The sequence below is a fragment of the Natator depressus genome, chromosome 5, assembly GCF_965152275.1.
Source record: "Natator depressus isolate rNatDep1 chromosome 5, rNatDep2.hap1, whole genome shotgun sequence".
Lineage (NCBI taxonomy): Eukaryota > Metazoa > Chordata > Testudines > Cheloniidae > Natator > Natator depressus.
The window spans coordinates 69,921,091-69,940,721 of NC_134238.1; the positions used below are offsets into that span (position 1 = coordinate 69,921,091).

General features: G+C 40.2%; 1 protein-coding gene across 5 annotated transcripts in view; it reads right to left on the reverse strand.

The window, feature by feature from the left end:
• The window catches only part of EPB41L4A (erythrocyte membrane protein band 4.1 like 4A), a 209,880-nt gene that overhangs the window by 19,114 nt on the left and 171,135 nt on the right, over positions 1–19,631 (reverse strand). For all 5 annotated transcript variants that reach the window (XM_074952947.1, XM_074952949.1, XM_074952948.1 and 2 more), the window contains one exon: positions 1,979–2,098. In XM_074952947.1, the coding sequence (XP_074809048.1) occupies positions 1,979–2,098 (120 nt within the window). The remainder of the gene's footprint in view (positions 1–1,978; positions 2,099–19,631) is intronic.

Consider the following 19,631-nt stretch of genomic DNA (forward strand, 5'->3'; position numbering starts at 1 on the left):
TCTGCACCCCGATGAATAAATCCTTCCAGTCGCAAGTTATTAAAGTAATTTTGCAGATTTAAAAAAAATCTTTTAAAGTGTGATACAACCCTCTTAAAGGAAAGTCTTTTTTTCTCCACGGAGCTTCACTTTAAGGGGAAGCTCTCTAGAAGTAGAACTGCACACTACACAGGCAATGCATTGAAACAATTCAGGATTTACCCTCAACTTACCTATAAGCAAAGTTTCATTATATCTTTTCACTGGGGGGTCAAGATCACCCCTCCTTACACAATGCGTAAATAACGCTCTTTGTGTGGGGAGCTAAACAGAGACAAAAAGCAGCTGTTCCATTCTGTGGGCAAAGTAGATGTCACTGCCCCTTTGCAGTCCATGCCCAGGGGTCTGGTACCACTGGATGTGGGTAAGTATTATTTCTTGGTCCTGCTGTACCAGCATATTTTAAACCAACCTAAAACCCCACTGGTATACACGAATGCAGAGACCCCCTACATAACCCCACTACCAGGCATAAGCATGCAGAGGATCCTCAACATCTGGATTTGTTGCATGCTATATGTGGGTTCAACTGTATTTATTCTCCCCACCCAACCAAGTTTTTAAAGTATTGGAACTCTTGATAGAAAAGTCTGACTCCGCCATTTTTATTAGCTTACATTTTGAAATCAATAGTTAATTTTGTGTTAACTTAGTAAACACACTGTGTTTACTATTTCCCAGCCTCTTGGGTGCCAGAGTTTGAACTGTGTCTACTGGTGACATGGAGGTGCAATGTCCCAGCAAAGGCCTGGATCTGTACCCCAATTCTGTATTAGAAACATTTTGTTATTTTTATGGCATAAATCTATAAATTGTTATGAGGGGAAATAAATTCAGCAATTTGATGTTTCACACAGTTCCAGTAGTTCTGGCTTAATATGGAAGGTAACTTAAACTTGTATTATCAGACTGTAGCTGGGTAAGTGTTTAGAGTGCATTACCTTGCTCCCATATTAAGCCACAGGCATCGTAGGATGGACAATTCATCTATTTTAGCCAGGCAACTAGGCTATGGTAGTAGTCAAGCTACTCTCTTGAGTACTCTCCCGGGCCTCCCAGCTGGTCTCCTGGCACTCTTCAACATGCTTTCCAACTCTTCTCCTCTGCCATGGATCCTCTGGCACTTTCCTTTAGATACCTGGGACCCCCACCCTTCCTTTGACTGTTTCTCTAGTCACAAATTATGCTGGACATTAATGCTACCAAGAATATTATTCTTGATAATCTCTCTAAACCCTGACCATGCACAGATTAAAAAATAATCAATACAATGTTTTCATTAGTTCACAAGAAAATTAATTTTAGGAACTGGCAACTTCACTGTTCAGTGGATGGCTGAACATATGCACGGCATTGCCTAGCAACACCACTCTATCACGGAAATCTTGACAGCAGGTTGTAATAAATCCCTGACTGCTGCTTACAGATGGAAATTTGAAGTGAAGCTGTTAGTGGCTGGTCTAATCTGGACCAGTATTTCATAGATTTTTTTTTTTTAGCTAAATTAAATTGTGTGGGAATTTCACAAAGAGCAACCCTCACATACTGTAGTAAAATAAAATGTCACTTGTAGATCTTAACTTGCTGTACAAAGGTGGGGAACGTTATTATGCCCATTATAGAATTAGGGCCACAAAAAAGTCTGGTGACTTGCTCAAGCTCACATATTGAGTCAGTGGCAGAGTTTCTAATAGAACTCACATCTCCTTACTTCCAGCCTCATGCTCAAACCACTACACCACTGGAGGGGGACTACAAAGTGGACTATTCTAGAAGTCATGCTAATTTGAGATTAAACTAAGTAAAACTTCAATAAAGTTGCCATTCTTGAACAGTCTTCAGAGAAGTAATAATAATTCGGTCAGAATTATTTGTCCTGGTGCAAAATTCATTACAGTGGTCTTTGATTTCATGTCAAAGTGTGGAAATGCTCACGTACGATCGAGATCTGTGCCTGGATCGCCTGTAGTTGGGATCAGCCTGGTTTTTATCTTTTTGTTGCCTCAGTACTGCTTCCCATTGAGGAGCTGAATCCACCATGTCATTCTCCTGCCGTAACCTGCATAAAGAGCAACACACCTAGAGTAAACATCTGGAGAATCAATGCTTTGGCCTTGGGTGTGTTTTGCAATATTTTCTGAGGGAATTCTGGTGTTATTCGAACTGCTATCTGGGCAAGGTAAGCCAGGGCACAGGTCACCCCAATAATCAGCGGGGGCACTGAACTCCTTTGGCCCCGGGGCTGTGGTGGGGAGAGCAAGGTTCTCTGGCCCCCAGACCATGGGGGGAGAGTGAGGTTCTCTGGCCCCCGGGGCCATGGTGGAGGCACAAAATGTGCCCCTCCAAAAGCCGACAAACTTTTATTCCTGTGCACGCCCCTGCTGCTATCTTAAAAAGAGCTGATCAGCAAGCTTGGTTACAACCGCATTTACATAAGATTGATAACTTTCCTTTTACTTCACTTATTTCCTAAAACCATTAAAAAACAATAGCTTGTATCAAAGAAAACAAAATTTATTTAGAAATTTAAAAAAAAATTCAGTTTGTACAAGAGGAAAACCAATCCAAACCAGTAAAACATGGCCTCCAACTTGAATTACACCATCTTCCTAACCTAAGCCGAAAGCACTCCATAGGGCTGTACGCTGATTTTATTTTGCTTTTCAGATCCACAGACTTTTAGTATAAGTCTGGTATTGCAGTTCATGTTTCTGCAATTGTTTCTAAATACTCTGGACCAGCTTGCTCCCTTCTGTGGCAAAACCACTAACAGGGGCCTAAGGAGTAGGAAGAGTTCGCAAGGATCTCCTTGCAGAGTACGTGCTCAAAAACAGTCTGCAGGATCAAACCGTGAAGGAAACGCCCTCAGGATCTGGGTAGATTCCAGGGAGGAGGAGGAGTCCAGGACTATCTTCACCATGAAGCTCATTACAGCTATGGCTGCAGACCTGGCAGTATGGCTCTAATGAAGCCAGGCGACCAGGGCCTCCCTTGCCCACAGCTGTGTTGAGACCTCTCCAACCCACCCATTTCACCCCAAACCTGCCAAGTCCCTGCTGCAGCCCCCCTGCAAGGCCCTTGGATTCACATGGGACAACATTATATGGGATCCAGAAGTGTGAGGGACACTGCCATGGATGCTGCTGAGTCTCCCTTGCATGCAGGAGGCAGATCTATGCACAGAGGGTTACCTCCATGTATGGATCCAGGGGACAAAAATGAAAAGAGAAGTCCAGTAAATGTCCTGAGGGTTTCCCTAGAGAATGACACTGTGAAGTCAAGTGCCTGTTGTTTGTAAGACCAATGCTTAAGAGGTTCAGAGTACCTAGTTACTACAGCAACTGATGCTTTAGAGATAGATGGAATGGATTGCTGTAAGTGAGGAGGTCAAAAATAGTCCAGGCACTTGGAAGTATCCAATCTAGAACACGTTGTGAGAATAGATCCTATTTGGAAATTTGAATATCTGTTGTTTAAAATGAACAGTAACAGTTCTTTCCAAATGATTTCACTGATCTCTAATGTCTAACCCTTATTCTAATAATGCCCAAAACAGATCAGTGTAAACTGAGGTATAATCTAATGTAATAAATGAGAAATGTACCAATGAGAAGGTACTTAAAGGCAGAAACCCATATACAGTGCACTAGCAAAGCTAGTGTTAATCTCTTTTGACAGGGTTTAAAAGCAAATCCCCTATAGCCTTCTATATCCCTAAAAATATCCAAATTCTCTACGAAGAGGTTTCAGTGCCAGTTCAACCCATTTATTTTCAAATGCAATTTTTTTTTTAAAATGACAGATCCGTGAATCAGTCCATGATTCACAGCTACGGCAGACTGGAATGAATGTCAGCAATGAATTATAAGCTCTGCATCTCTAACAACAAACTGATCTTATTTCAGGGTGATGCCTCCAGCCTTAAGCTGATGCCTTAACAATCAACATGTAAAGGCAAGGTCATTCAGGCCTAGCCAAAAGTTAGCCAGTCTTGGAGGTGGAGATGTTTATTGGGGTGATCAGATGCAAAGATGGAACAGGCAAATAGGATATGAAACTGTTTAGCGACAGCACTGAATATAATCCTGCAGGAATTTAGAGACAGACCATGTGAAATACCACTCTGGGGGAGGAGGGTGTCTGATATGACAATAAACCAGGCATACTAAAGAAACCTGAAAATAGGACTGGGAAGGAAAACATGAGAAAAAAGATGACAGAAAGATATTTCTCTGACAGGCTGGCTGATCAAGAGGGTCAGAAAGGAGATATCACTCCCTTGGAAATACAAGCTATTTTATTCCTATTGTTGTTGCCAGTAACAACCTTTATGTAGATGAATTTTTAATTATATCAGGTTAGCGATGTTATGCAAACTGTTTCTGTTTCTTTCATCTGATTTTCTCTATATATGTTTAATGACTCTTGGGCTGGATCCTCAACTCGTGCAAATCAGCAAAGCTCTGTTGCATGGCACAAAGCAGCCAGAACACATTGGAGCATCAAGTCTTCAGCTCTAAACAAGTCACTTTAAACCTGTAATCTGCAGTAGCAAGAATTAACATAAATTTATGTATAGAAATGTAATATAGGAACTCACATATCAACAGGTAATTCATTGTGATTTTCATCGAAAATCAGTCAGTTTGTGGAAAGGGCAGCCATCATACATGGTGTAAATAGTGTCAATTGCCTTGATATCATACAGTCGTTTAAACCTGCGCAAAATGCTACCAAATCAGAATGGCAGTATTTGACACCAGTTTTGCTCATTTGTGACTACAAATGTGCCAGGCAATGGAGAACCAGGCCCACTATCTATTAATAGATAGCATCCAGTCTGCTGGAGGTAAGATTTCATAAATATTTAGGTTTCAGAGTAACAGCCGTGTTAGTCTGTATTCGCAAAAAGAAAAGGAGTACTTGTGGCACCTTAGAGACTAAGCAATTTATTTGAGCATAAGCTTTCGTGAGCTACAGCTCACTTCATCGGATGCCACAAGTACTCCTTTTCTTTTTTCATAAATATTTAGTTGTCTAGCATAAAAAATTAAAACCCAGCTGCAATACACTACAGACTACAGCAGAGCATGATGTATTCACCCACTGGCTACAATGCAAGTGAGATTGTACACCTTGGTGATAGTGTTTGAAATTACATTCCTGCGCTGACCATCCACTTTGTCAATAGGCTTCTGATTAATGATCTTTCATTAATGAAATAAACAAGTCCTTTCTTCTTCAGCCCACTCTACTACTGGAAATCCTTGGGGGCTAATAGGGAATGAAGTAACAACTACAGCAGGAAAGTGCTTTTCTACAGCTGAAAGTCTGACAGTCCTAAAGATAAAGAATGACAAAATAAAAAAGAGAAAAGAAGATCTCGCAGACTGGGTATAGGTTGAAACCACCATTGGTTTCTGAGCTAGCAAAGATTCAAACACCACAGTTCTGTTATTTCAAGCTAATACTTTTTGCTTAAACAAATATAATGTGATGAACAAGAATAGTTTTCAAAGCCGTTTTCAGTGCTGGTATGACACTGGTGTGATACAACCATTGTACTAAGTGTTGTCCATGCCAGGATCAGAACTGTGCAAGTAAACATGTCCATAGCTAGAATATTTCTGACGGTGGCATCCTGAAACAACTTCAATAATTATGAAAGATTCCCAGGCAATCTTCATCCAGTGATTTCCAAGATTTAAATCCAGAACACATGTATAAAATTTGACCACCTTTGGACACTCCCTTCAGCTATGGAAGAAAGTACTTCTCCCCTTGCTCTTTCCCCAGCATGCACTGGTTTCACACTTTTAAATCTTCTTGATTTGAAAGTGGATGAGGTACTATAGAACAGCACCTCACAGTGAGGTGCTGCTCTTTGACTGAAATACAGAGAAGGAGATTGTAATTATTTACCAAATCTGGGACCACTGCTAAAATGAGATATTGCCTTGAAGCTTTTCCCCTTTTTGTCATATAGCAACATTTATCTTCCACATCAGTTTTTGTGAGCTCTGTGTAAAAACTGGAAATTAAACCTGAGCCTGAGAATCCAGATATTTTACTTTCTACTTGTAAAAAATCTCTGGAAACTCTTCATATATTAGATATTAAAAGCATTAGGACATAAATGTTAGATACAGGAAAGCAAAGACTTGGACTAGAATTTCTAACAACTTCCTACTATTGAAATCAAACTTGCTGTTTCCCATCTGGCTCTGTATTTGTCAGTCTTCAGATGCTCTAATTTTTTTTATCGCTTCTCCTCCCCCTGAAAATATATGTCTGTTTCAGGCATTGATTTGAGAACACTGATGCAAAAAACTCATTTACTTTTTCAGCACCTCTCCATTTTTTTCAGTCTTCTCTGTCCATAAATTACCCTTACTAGCTCTTAGAGATGGCATTGTCTCCAACAATGATTTCTTGCTCCACGTGTACTTGAAAGATGTCTTATTCATCTTCACCTCTTCTGCAATTTCCTCATTCTCCATCTTTGCTTTTTATAATTTTTACAAGTTCTTGCCCTCAGTTGGCATTTTCAAGCCAGCCTTCCTCTACTCCTGAGGCTTTCTTCCTTCGATGCTTCTTCGTTAACCTTTAATATTTTTTGCATATCCTAGTTAATATATATTGGCCTTTTAAACATTCGAATATATGTATTTCTGGATGGTAAGCAAATCCTTGGGCATGCATTAATTTATCTCTGAATACTTTATATTTCTGCTGTCTCCTTTCCTACTATTGCTCTAACACAATTCCACCCAACAATAACCATCATGTTTACATATCTGTTTAATTTGCAGCAAATATAGTATTGAAAAAATCTCAATATATAAAGTACCAAAGCAGCTAAAAAAACAAGCGATATCAGCAAACAAAAAACACCAGTGTTGTATCTCTGCAGAATTCGGATTAGATGTGGTTATGAAGCTGTGACGATTTGGGGAATGTGTCTATGTAAAGCTTACGAATTCTGAATTCTGGTTGATACTGGGGACTCTCTGTGTTTCTATGTCAGACTGTCAGCTCTATTTTGAAAGTGGAGCTTGTTTGCCTTTCCGGCTGTCTTTTGCCTCCATATTGAGCTAAAACCCACAGGAGAAATTCTTCCACCTGGCACAGGGCTAGCAATGGTCATTAAGCTGTAATGATCATCCATTCAAATGGAGGACTCTTGGACAAAGAGATAGCTACTGCCCAGGGTAAACCAGTTTTTCAAGTCTGAACTCCAGGGCAGAAGTAAGGCAACAGATCACCTGGTGAGAAATCTCTGAAGAGGCCAATCAGGAAGTCACCTGACAAAAAGGGCTGGAGGTTTTAGAAAAAAGAGGGTCTCTCACTGGCCATTTCAGAGAAAGAGAGTGAAAAGGCACTGACTGCATGGATCAGAGAGAGAGAGAGAGACAGAATCCAGGATTAGGAAAAGAAGTAATTTGCAGGAAAGGGATTCCAGACACCCCAGAGAACTCTGACCAAGGCCCAAAGAATACTTCAGATTAGTGAGGAAACATGCAGTTATTTTTATTGTTTTATGCTTTTATTTTATGTTTCAGATTAGTGAGGAAACATGCAGTTATTTTTATTGTATATTTGTATATTATTGTATAGCTGTATATTTCTCGTGCTAGCTAAAATAAAGAATGACTGGTTTGGGGAAAACCTTACGAAGTCTGTGTACTTCACTATCACATGTACCTGAAAAGGTGAACTCTAAATCCAGAGCACCCACGAGACTGGAGCTCTGGGATAGGATGTGCCCAAGCTATCAGGGGGGTAAACACTGGTCCTGGGGACCTACGGCAGCTGAGTCAGGTGGTCCCATTTCCGTGAAGCAGTAACAGAAAGTCTGTGCCTAGGAAACATGCCAGAGACACCAAGGGAAAAATCGAGTGCTGCAGCCTACCCAGACTAAGGGGTAGCTTAAGAGCACAGGTCCCACTGTGGTGGGACACAAACAGAGCAGCTGGGTGAGTGTCCAGTCAGGGAAGCTCTACCAGGTTGTACGGGACAGGCGGTGGCTCACATTTAACTATGTGGAGGATCACCACGGTAAGACCATACTTTGAGAAAAACTAAAAAGGCACAGGAACAAATTCCAGCTCCCATGAGACACAACTCCCATTTTAGACTAAAATCTTTTTGGTTTTAAGCCAAAACATTTTGACAAAAAATGAAAATTTCCACCAAGCAGACACTTTTAATGAAACAATTCATTAGGCCCCAAGCCCAATTTTCCATCAAAAAACAGTTCTGATGCAAAAATTTTGACCAGTCCTACCATTTACTTAGCTCCATTACAACTTCCCTCAATCTTCACTCCTTTTGCTTTTTTTCCCTTGTGGAAGGAAGCAATCTGGCCCCCTATCATTAATACTGTAAAATAATTTTTTTTTAAATCCACTTGAAATAAATAGCTTCCAGACAGAAAAATTGGGCATTATCTATACAGAAACTGCACATGGGGATGAAATGGAAAACAGCAGGAATGCATTCATTCACATGTTGGCTTTCAGATTTTTTTCCATGACAAGTGACTTGGAGCCTATAGAGGTGATATGATAGCAAACTATATTTATGCAGATGATATATGCTCTTGGGTGAACACCGTAAGAATATGAAGGCTCACCTGACTGCTGAAGTTCCACTGCAAACATATTTGAGAATATATCTGCTTAATACTTTTTGTGCTACACTCTAGAGATGTGATCGGATTTCTATGAATATAACCAACTAGAAGGCAATGGTACTATACATAATACCTAATAACTTCATAAATTTTCTTTTGACCACAGCATGAAAATGCAGGGCATGCATCTTTATTATTTAAATATATTCAGAATATTATGCTGTGATTTATTTACATAATTTTGCCTCAGAATAAAATATACACAGGTTGTATTGAAATCTAATGTGTTTATTAAGAATGCTTAAATATTTGTTGTTCTCTTAATCCTAACCTTCACCATTTTCACTGTTTTTACAAGGCCTCACATTTACTCTTGATTTTTCTTTGCATACCTATGCTAGATTTGCTTTCAACTGATACTCGTGAATATTGTGTCCATCTGTTTGTTTGTCAAGACCAAAAAGAGTACAATTTAGTGCTCATTTCTGCAATGTACCTGATTCTCAGCACTGGAAAATGAACTCATATTTATCAACAAAACAGATACAGCCTGGGCTGTGGCAGCACAAATTTCTCCATGTCATCCTGCTACTTTAATACTGATCTGGCTGAATTACCCCTGCTCGTAAGAAGATACAGTAAAAAGATTCAGTGTCCATGTCCATTCCATACTTTTGAATACCTGCTGAAACTGCTTACAAAGGTGGCAATTGACTATGGCCGGTGTTTTCCCTTTATCTGGCCACAGGGAACAAAACTAAGATCAGCAGCTCATTTCATATATGTTACCAAGTAGCTGTCAGATTGGTAATGACTTTTGATCTGGGCTGAAATCAAACTGGCGACCTAGAGGTAAAAGACTCTATATCATTAACATTCCTATATGCCATCCAGTCCTGAAATCATAAAATATTACAAAAATACATGTGAGCTATGAAATATTTAGCTCTTTAATCTGAACAGAAGAAAGGCTAGATGAAAGAGCAGATTCTTTTTATTCTTAAGAAAATGATAAACAATAAACACCACCCACACTTTCTTGCAGTTCATTCCTTATATTGCAAGAGTTTCTTACTAAGTGTTACTCTGTGTTAGCTGGCTTGTAGCTAACTTCCTTCATTTGCTAGTGGACCTCCCTGAACAACAACATATTGAGCCCAAAGCCTTGCAGGTCAAAAACCGACTGCATCCTTCTAAGAGAAGATACAAAAAAGTTAAATACCCAGTGATCACTGACACTCCATTTAGTGTGTCATCCTAACTTCCTGGTTCGACTAGCAAACAAGTCATCCGTACACACTAGCTTATTGTTAGTTGAGCATGTCACAAGACCTTGCTCTGATTTAAGTAATCACTACAAAAATCTCATAGATCAATATTCCTCCTACCAGTATACTGGAAAACCATAATAGATTTCTAATATCTCTTTAACAAGTGCAATTCGTAGCTGGATTATTATTATTATTATTATAAATCCTTTATATAGTGCCATAAATTTACACTGTGCTTTACAAACAGAATAAGACATACCACTGCTTTGATTTTATATATAAATAAAATAATTATTGCCAAGAGCTTTGATATATCTCATAAATAACTTATTGCCCATAGCACTGTATATGAAATAAGGGGTAGCACTAGTAGCTTGTATTAGCAGCATTATTTTACTTATATGATTCCCCTTGGCACAAAAGACAAGGCTCCATTAATGCTGTTCTGCTTAGCTAATGCAATATGAAAAGGTCATGGGATTTTTTTAAGTCCCCCTTCCTAGCGTTTTTGGGAGTTATTTTGTTGCCGGCACCCAGTGCCGAGAGGCACAACAACAGCAGGGGTTCGTTACTCGGTGTGTTTCACTCAATAATCACAACGGGGTGGAGAAGCAGAAAAGTTTATTTGCAGCTGCAAACAAGGTACAGGGAGAATAGAATCTCAGATCCTGCACACCAGAGCAGGTCATTACACACACTTTTATATTCCTTAATGCTACTGCACTACACATCAGCCAATTAAAACTTTGCACAAATACTCTGCCTTCCTTATATGGGTTACAACAATGTTTATTTCCTGCAACCTCTAACAAGCATTCCTAGCAACTTAAACAACCAGCACATTCTGTCTGGCCTTGTAACTATCTCCTATTATCTTTAACTTGGCGTCAGCAAACCTTACACTATAAGGCATTATCTGCGGCTGCAACATTGTTTTAAGAGCAAAAGAGCTTACTCAAACCAGCCAGGCCTGAATTCTATTAAGGGGGGTTAAGAAGAAGCCCTTAGGCCTTCAGCAGGGAGACCTCCTCGACCCTTATGGCCTTCCATCCCCTCGACTTAACTAGTGGCCATGCCCTGGGGTCTCCAACAATTTTACTAAAATAGTAAATAAAAATTGCTACTTTAAAGGAAAATTACTGACATGATAAATCTTTTGTTGCATCAACCTGTACTTATCAGCAATAATAAAAATAGACATATCAAAAATCAAAACTCACTAGAACCCAGTTCACTATAAATTGAAGATGTCATCTTAAAAACTACAAGGAGTCCGGTGGCACCTTAAAGACTCACAGATATATTTGGGCATAAGCTTTCAGGCATTGGCATTCTTACAGCAAGATTATCTGGCTATTTGGATTCTTTCCTCAGACACTATGGTACCAGCACTCCTAGATATCTTCGAGACACCACCAACTTCCTGAGGAAACTACCATGCATTGGTTATCTTCCTTAAAACACCATCCTGGCCACCATTGATGTAGAAGCTCTTTACACCAATATTCCACACGAGGATAGACTACAAGCTGTCAGGAACAGTATCCCTGATGAGGCCATGGCATACCTGATGGCTGGACTTTGTCCTCACCCACAACCATTTCAGATTTGGGGACAACTTATACCTTCAAGTCAGCAGGACTGCTGACCCAGAAGTCAGAAGTCACCTGCTGACCCTGAAGCCACCTACTACAGGACAAGCCCAACAAGGAAAATAACAGACCACCACTGGCCATCACGTACAGCCCCCAGCTAAAACCTCTCCAGCACATCATTTACGATCTACAACCTATCCTGGAAAACAATCCCTCACTCTCACAGACCTTGGGAGGCAGGCCAATTCCTGCTTACAGACAGCCCCCAAACCTGAAGCATATACTCACCAGCAACTACACACCACACCACAGAAACACTAACCCAGGAACCAATCCCTCTATCAAATCCCATTGCCTACTCTGTCCCCATATCTACTCTAGCGACACCAACCACATGAGACACACCATCAGGGGCTCATTCACCTGCACATCTACTAATGTGATATATGCCATCATGTGTCAGCAATGTCCCTCTGCCAAAACGGACAATCTCTACATAAAAGAATAAATGGACACAAATCAGACATCAGGGATGGTAACATACAAAAGCCAATAGGAGAACACTTCAATCTCCCTGGACATTCTATAACAGATTTTAAAGTAGCCATCCTTCAACAAAAAAACTTCAAAAACATACTTGAAAGAGAAACTGCAGAGCTACAATTCATTTGCAAATTTAACACCATTAATTTGGGCTTGAATACGGACTGGGAGTGGCTGGCTCCACTACAAAAGCAATTTTCCCTCTCTTGGTATTGACCCCTCCTCATCAGTTATTGGGAGTGGACTACATCCACCCTGACTGAATTGGCCCTGTCAACACTGGTTCTCCACTTGTAAGGTAACTCCCTTCTCTTCATGTGTCAGTATATTTATGCCTGCATCTGTAATTTTCACTCCATGCATCTGAAGAAATGGGTTTTTTACCCATGAAAGCTTATGCCCAAATAAATCTGTTAGTCTTTGAGCTGCCACCGGACTCCTCGTTTTTTTGTGGATTCAGACTAACATGGCTACTGCTCTGATACCTGACATCTTAAAAACTGACAGTGTCAAGCAGTTTAGGTGCACAATTTACATTTTTATAGAAATAAAAGGATTTTACAAAACCTAATGCACCTAAAAAATTAGTTTGAAACATAAATGTTTCCATTGAAATGCTCGAATCCCAAACACAACAGAATAGTCCTGAAGTATGAGAAGCCAAGAAAATTAGGGGACTTGTAGTGCAGTGCACTGCAAACTTTGTTATGGGCAGACAATTGCCATGATGGTGCCACTAGCTCTGAGCTGGGGATTTTCAGAACGACAAGGTAGACTTCCCAGTGCATATTCTACTATTTCCTTTGGGCTTGAATCTATTAGACCTACAATGCCAAAATTGATGTTGGAATTAGGGAGACTTGCGGTCACAGGGAGCCTGGAATCAGTGCTAATTCGCAAGCACATAGGAGGTGGTGGTGCAGTGCACAGCTGGCTAATGCTGGCAAGTCTCTTTCTGGCATGGGCTTGGCTGAGGTGTCTGACTTGGAAGGAAGCTCAGGAATTGAGCAATGGAAAGAAGACAATAGTTCATGTAGATGGGGTGAGAAGACTTCCTCTGGAGGAGGAGTCACTAAGCTGGAAGTATCTGTCAAGAGACCTGAAATTCTGGTGGAACCAAACCCTCCTTAACCTGCAGATCCAAAATAGTTTTGTCATTTCCCAAGAAAATTGGTGTATTTTCTGCTAAAATATTGCAAATCAAACACAGTGAACTGTGGACAGCATTGGAGCCAATGCTACAAACCGTTACTTGCATAAAAAATACTACTCATTTGAGTAAGCATTTGAAGAATAAGGCCCCTAAATCTCCAACAGAGGGATTAGTCATGATAAGATCAGTGCAGTTCATTACGGTTGATTCTGGCTGTCTACAGTGGCACAGCTGAACACTGTGGAACAGGATCTTCTTAGCAGCCAGGGATTAAAGGGCTACTTTCTGCTCACAGAAAAAATAAACAAAGACAGTGATTCAAGGAATTAAGAATGTTGTCAAAACCAGAGGGGGAAAACATGTACTGTATATACTGTATAGTAGGGGGATGAACCTCAATATTGATGCAAAAATGGTTATTAATAAAGTTAAAAAATTTTAAATGCTAGATTTTTACATATTTGTCTTGGCCGTTACTGAACATTAGGACATGTTTACAATTACTTTTATATACATGATGCTTGGAGAATATTATGGCTCACATACTTATGATTTTCATTGCTTATTTCATTAAAGGAAATGTTCAGGAAGAAACCCTTAGGAAACCTCTGCTTCTCCCAATAAGCGACAGGAACAAAAAGCTCCAAAGAGAATACTTCCTCCTTGGCCACAAATCTCTACTTATCACCTCCAGATCTGATGGCAGAAACTGGAATGCAGGTTTAAAATTTCTATTTTGCTTTAACATTTTATATTATTTTATTTTATATTATATTAGAAAGATATATCTAACTGTTAGTTACTATGATTTTTTTTGCCTTGCACAGTGTTTGGTGGGAGTCTAATTGTAAATTGTGGCAGATGCTACTGCAGATTGCAACTTGGGAACTGTTTGGTTAAAAGGCAACCAGCCAACAGGAGTGTCTTCTCAAAGAGCAGGGCATCTCACCCTTGTTAACAGATGTGAATATATTCTTCTTCTAGGATCTCAAAGAGAATGATGTGCAGCACCTGGTTTATTAAGGTTGCAAAAGCTGAGTTAGGAGCCTCTTGATTCCTCTCTGCTCTCTTCAAGAAGAATAACCTTAGTTTTCAGAGTAGCAGCCATGTTAGTCTGTATCCGTAAAAAGAAAAGGAGTACTTGTGGCACCTTATGCATCCGATGAAGTGAGCTGTAGCTCACGAAAGCTTATGCTCTAATAAATGTTAACCTTAGTTTTAAAACCAAAGAAATCTAGAACTATTCCTATTGAAACTGCTTACTTTTATAAACACACTAAAGCCTTCATTCATTTAAGGAAAAAATGGTCAGTTGGGATTTGTTTTTATTTCTAACCCTATATTTCTATTTAAAAGGTGATAACCTTTGTTTATTCCTTAAATGCTTAAAACGGTATAAGCTCCTTTTGTGATGTTCATTTGCAAATTAATTATAACTAAATGGAACCATTTAAGGTATAACTTACTCACATCATGGCTATGTGAGTACTAAGATGTTTTATCAATCAGTGATCGTGATATAAATGGTTACTAATATAAGAAGCCACTTGAGGATAGATTATTTATCTGGCAATGTTTAAACTAGTACCTTTCCAAACCCAGAAAGACAAGAACCAACTCTCAAAGGACTTGTGAGATGAAAGACAATACCTTCTTTGGTGACCATTTAAGTTTAAAGACTCCTTAAGGAGCACAGAAGTTTTAAAAGACACTTTTAAGAGCTAAAAGCCTTTTATATAGAAAATAGAAGCATTGGGCTCATTTGAAATAGAATTTCAACTCCTATTGACCCTGATGGGATTAAAAAGATATTGCAGAAAAATAACTGAATAAAAGAGAATTATAACTCTAACTTCAAAGATGTTCTAAGAATTTCCCACCACAGACAAAAGCCACATCACCATAAGTTGAAGAAGGTTTACAACCTTCCTGCATACACATAAGCAGATAGTAAGTTCATCGGCTGAAAATGTGGCCAAGACCATCCCACAAAGGTGTTGAGCCAATCAAAAGGTGACAGCAGCTATTTGGATGCAGTCAAGCCCCTGAAAGAGGTGCATCTTCTATCTTCTGTGAGACTATGGAAAGAGAAGAATATAAATCTGTTTGAACTTAGATACCAGCTCAGCACACTATTTCTGCCTGGTCAACCCCTCTTGTCCAACCAAACAAATAGGTGCAAGACGACAAAGAACAAAGAAGCCACAACACAACATCCAAAAGAAGTAACCTTCAAGCCCAGCACTCCTTCTGGAAGATGATGACATCACCAAGACTTCAGTATCATTGGTGAGACAATCTGCAAAATCATTGCCAAAGCCAAAGGATTATATATAAACTGTTCTTGTAATAATAGTAATGGGATACTGAAATGCTATGGTAATTTAAGCCATTAACATCTTCTCCATTAAACACTGGATCATTCATACTGTGTACTCCTAGAATCATAGAATATTAAGGTTGGAAGAGACCTCAGGAGGTCATCCAGTCCAATCCCCTGCTCACAGCAGGACCAACACCAACTAAATCATCCCAGCCAAGGCTTTGTCAAGCCAGGCCTTAAAAACCTCTAAGGATGGAGATTCCACCACCTCCCTAGGTAACCCATTCCAGTGTTTCACCACCTTCCTAGTGAAATAGTGTTTCCTAATATCCAACCTAGATCTCCCCCACTGCAACTTGAGACCACTGCTCCTTGTTCTGTCATCTGCCACCACTGAGAACAGCCGAGCTCCATCGTCTTTGGAACCCCCATTCAGGTAGTTGAAGGCTCCTGCTATCAAATCCCCCGTCACTCTTCTCTTCTGCAGACTAAATAACCCGTTCCCTCAGCCTCTCCTCGTAAGTCATGTGCCACAGCCCCCTAATCATTTTCGCTGCCCTCCGCTGGACTCTCTCCAATTTGTCCACATCCCTTCTGTAGTGGGGGGACCAAAACTGGATGCAATACTCCAGGTGTGGCCTCACCAGTGCCGAATAGAGGGGAATAATCACTTCCCTTGATCTGCTGGCAATGATCCTACTAATACAGCCCAATATGCCATTGGCCTTCTTGGCAACGAGGGCACACTGCTAAGTCATATCCAGCTTCTCATCCACTGTAATCCCAAGGTTCTTTTCTGCAGAACCACTGCTTAGCCAGTCGGTCCCCAGCCTGTAGCAGTGCATGGGATTCTTCCTTCCCAAGTGCAGGACTTTGCACTTGACCTTGATGAACCTCATCAGATTTCTTTTGGCCCAATCCTCCAATTTGTCTAGGTCACTCTGGACCCTATCCCTACCCTCCAGCATATCTACCTCTCCCCCCAGCTAAGTGTCATCTGCGAACTTGCTGAGGGTGCAATTCATCCCATCATCCAGATCATTGATAAAGATGTTTAACAAATCTGGCCCCAGGACTGACCCCTGGGGCACTCCGCTTAATACCAGCTGCCAACTAGACAATGAGCTGTTGATCACTGCCCACTGAGCCCAACAATCTAGACAGCTTTCTATCCACCTCATAGTCCATTCATCCAATCCATACTTTTTTAACTTGCTGGCAAGAATACTGTGGGAGACCGTATCAAAAGCTTTGCTAAAGTCAAGATATATCACATCCACCGCTTTCTCCATATCCACAGAGCCAGGTATCTCTTCATAGAAGGCAATCAGGTTGGTCAGGCATGACTTGCCCTTGGTGAATCCATATTGACTGTTCCTGATCACCTTCCTCTCCTCCAAGTGCTTCAGAATGGATTCCTTGAGGATCTGCTCCATGATTTTGCCGGGGACTGAAGTGAGGCTGAAGTGAACAAGTCTGTAGTTCCCCGGGTTCTCTTTCTTCCCTTTTTAAAATATGGGCACTATATTTGCCTTTTTCCAATCATCCGGGACCTCCCCTGATCACCACAAATTTTCAAAGATAATGGCCAATGGCTCTGCAATTACATCAGCCAACTCCCTCAGCACCCTCGGATGTATTAGATCTGGACCCATGGACTTGTGCACGTCCAGCTTTTCTAAATAGTCCTTAACCTGTTCTTTCACCACTGAGGGCTGCTCACCTACTCCCCATACTGTGTTCCCCAGTGCAGCAGTCTGGGAGCTGACCTTGTCTGTGAAGACCGACGCAAAAAAAATATTGAGTACTTCAGCTTTTTCCACATCATCTGTCACTATGTTGCCTCCCCCATTCAGTAAGGATCCCACACTTTCCCTGACCACCTTCTTGTTGCTAACATACCTGTAGAAACCCTTCTTGTTACCCTTCACATCCCTTGCTAGCTGGAACTCCAATTGTGTTTTGGCCTTCCTGATTACACCCCTGCATGCTCCAGCAATATTTTTATATTCCTCCCTAGTCATCTGTCCAAATTTCCACTTCTTGTAAGCTTCCTTTTTGAGTTTAAGCTCACCGAAGATTTCACTGTTAAGCCAAGCTGGTCGCCTGCCATATTTGCTATTCTTTCTGCACTTCGGGATTGTTTGTTCCTGCGCCCTCAATAAGGCTTCTTTAAAATACAGCCAGCTCTCCTGAACTCCTTGCCGCCTCATATTAGCTTCCCAGGGGATCCTGCCCATCAGTTCCCTAAGGGAATCTAAGTCTGCTTTTCTGAAGCCCAGGGTCCATATTTTGCTACTCTCTTTTCTTCCTTTTGTGAGGATCCTGAACTCAACCATCTCATGGTCACTGCTGCCTACATTGCCACCCACTTCTACTTCCCCTACCAATTCTTCCCTCATATCCACAGAGAGAAGACATAAGCTAACTTTGGCAAACAGAGAGAACCAGTGGGTTTTACTCATGAATTTGCTTTTCAAGAACATGCCTGCAAATGAATCAGTGAGTTTACAAGAAATATAGTTATTTCAACTGAATAACTCTTGAATGACTTCTTAAGAATCTGAGTTAAATATTTTCTTCATTTTCATAGGTCTTAGTTATATTACTAACAACCTAGCCCTTACACAGCACTTTTCAATAGTAGATCTCAAAGCACTTTACAAAGCAGGTCAGTATCATTAGCCACCCTATTGAAGAGATGAGGAAACTGAGGGGTACAGACAGGGGAAGTGACATGCCCAAGGCCACCCAGCAGGCTCGTGGTAGAGCTGGGAACAGAAACGAGGTCTCATGAGTCTATAGCTAGTGCTCTATCCACTAGACTACACTTCCCCTCGTTAAGCTCACTTACCTCTGCCTATTTATAAACTGTTTATGTTATCCATGATAAACCAAACTAGATTCACCAAGCCTGAAACAAAATTCCTTTGTTCATGTATAAACTGTCTTAGTTATCTATGGTACACTAAAATAGGACTTACTACTGATTTGGGGAATAATATACTTTGGTCTTATCTTACCTAGAGAAGAGTGTCCCCAGCAGGATGGACCCACTCTCTAATGTATAATATCTCTGTTAAGAGCTCTCCACAGAACCATACAAAAGAGATTGTGTCTGAAGTAACCATTGCTTACTGCTTGTTTATGTTCTGGTTTGTTTTGTCTTTATTTTCTTTTTCTTTCTTTTCCTTTCTTTAATAATAAAATAGTCATAGTTAATAACAGTGATTATTCTGCCTGTCTTCAATCATGGTATCCCCTCAGGTGTGGCAGGCAACCCACGTAATTAAAATAGTGGAGGTTACATCCTTGAAATGGCATTAAAAGAAGCACATATTAAAATTCAGCCTACCATTTCTTGTTTCTCTAGGCTGTACTTTAAAAAAAAATTGGATAAAAATATTTGACGCCCAACACCTTAAAACATCCCTTTCTACTCCGAACACACCAGCCACAAACAAGTAATCAATGCACAGTAAGTAAGGAATTGGATTTGACTGGAGCCAACAAATATTTGGGTTCAAGATAGTGATGGGAAAGTTGAACTAAGTTTTCTTTTAGAAGAGATTGAAGTAAGAAGAAATGGAAATGGGGTCATTCAGATCTAAGATCATGATTCCATTCCCTTCTGCAGAGACAATGCTAACAATGTGCTGGAGTAATGACATCCTCTTGACACACTCTTTTCTTTTACAAATAGACTTTGTTCTTTGAATGGTAGAGTGGGTTGTTTCCCTTCAATTTTAGTCATATTTTGAGATGCTGACAATTCACAAGTATATGTGAATGTCATACACTGCACTGCCAGAGATTATATGCATCCATAGTCATTGGAACAGTTCATTTTTTGATCACGATACATTAAAAATGCAAATCTGTTGTAAACTTCTTCATGTAATTGATTGCATGGGGTGCATTAACAATGAATTCTTCCCAAATGACCAGTATGGGGACTAGAATTGATTGCATACACATATGTATATGTGCTTCTCTAATTAAATTACTTATATGCAAATTTGAGCTTTAAGTTGCCACATTATGTCTCAGTGAGATTGTATAAAACTAGAGC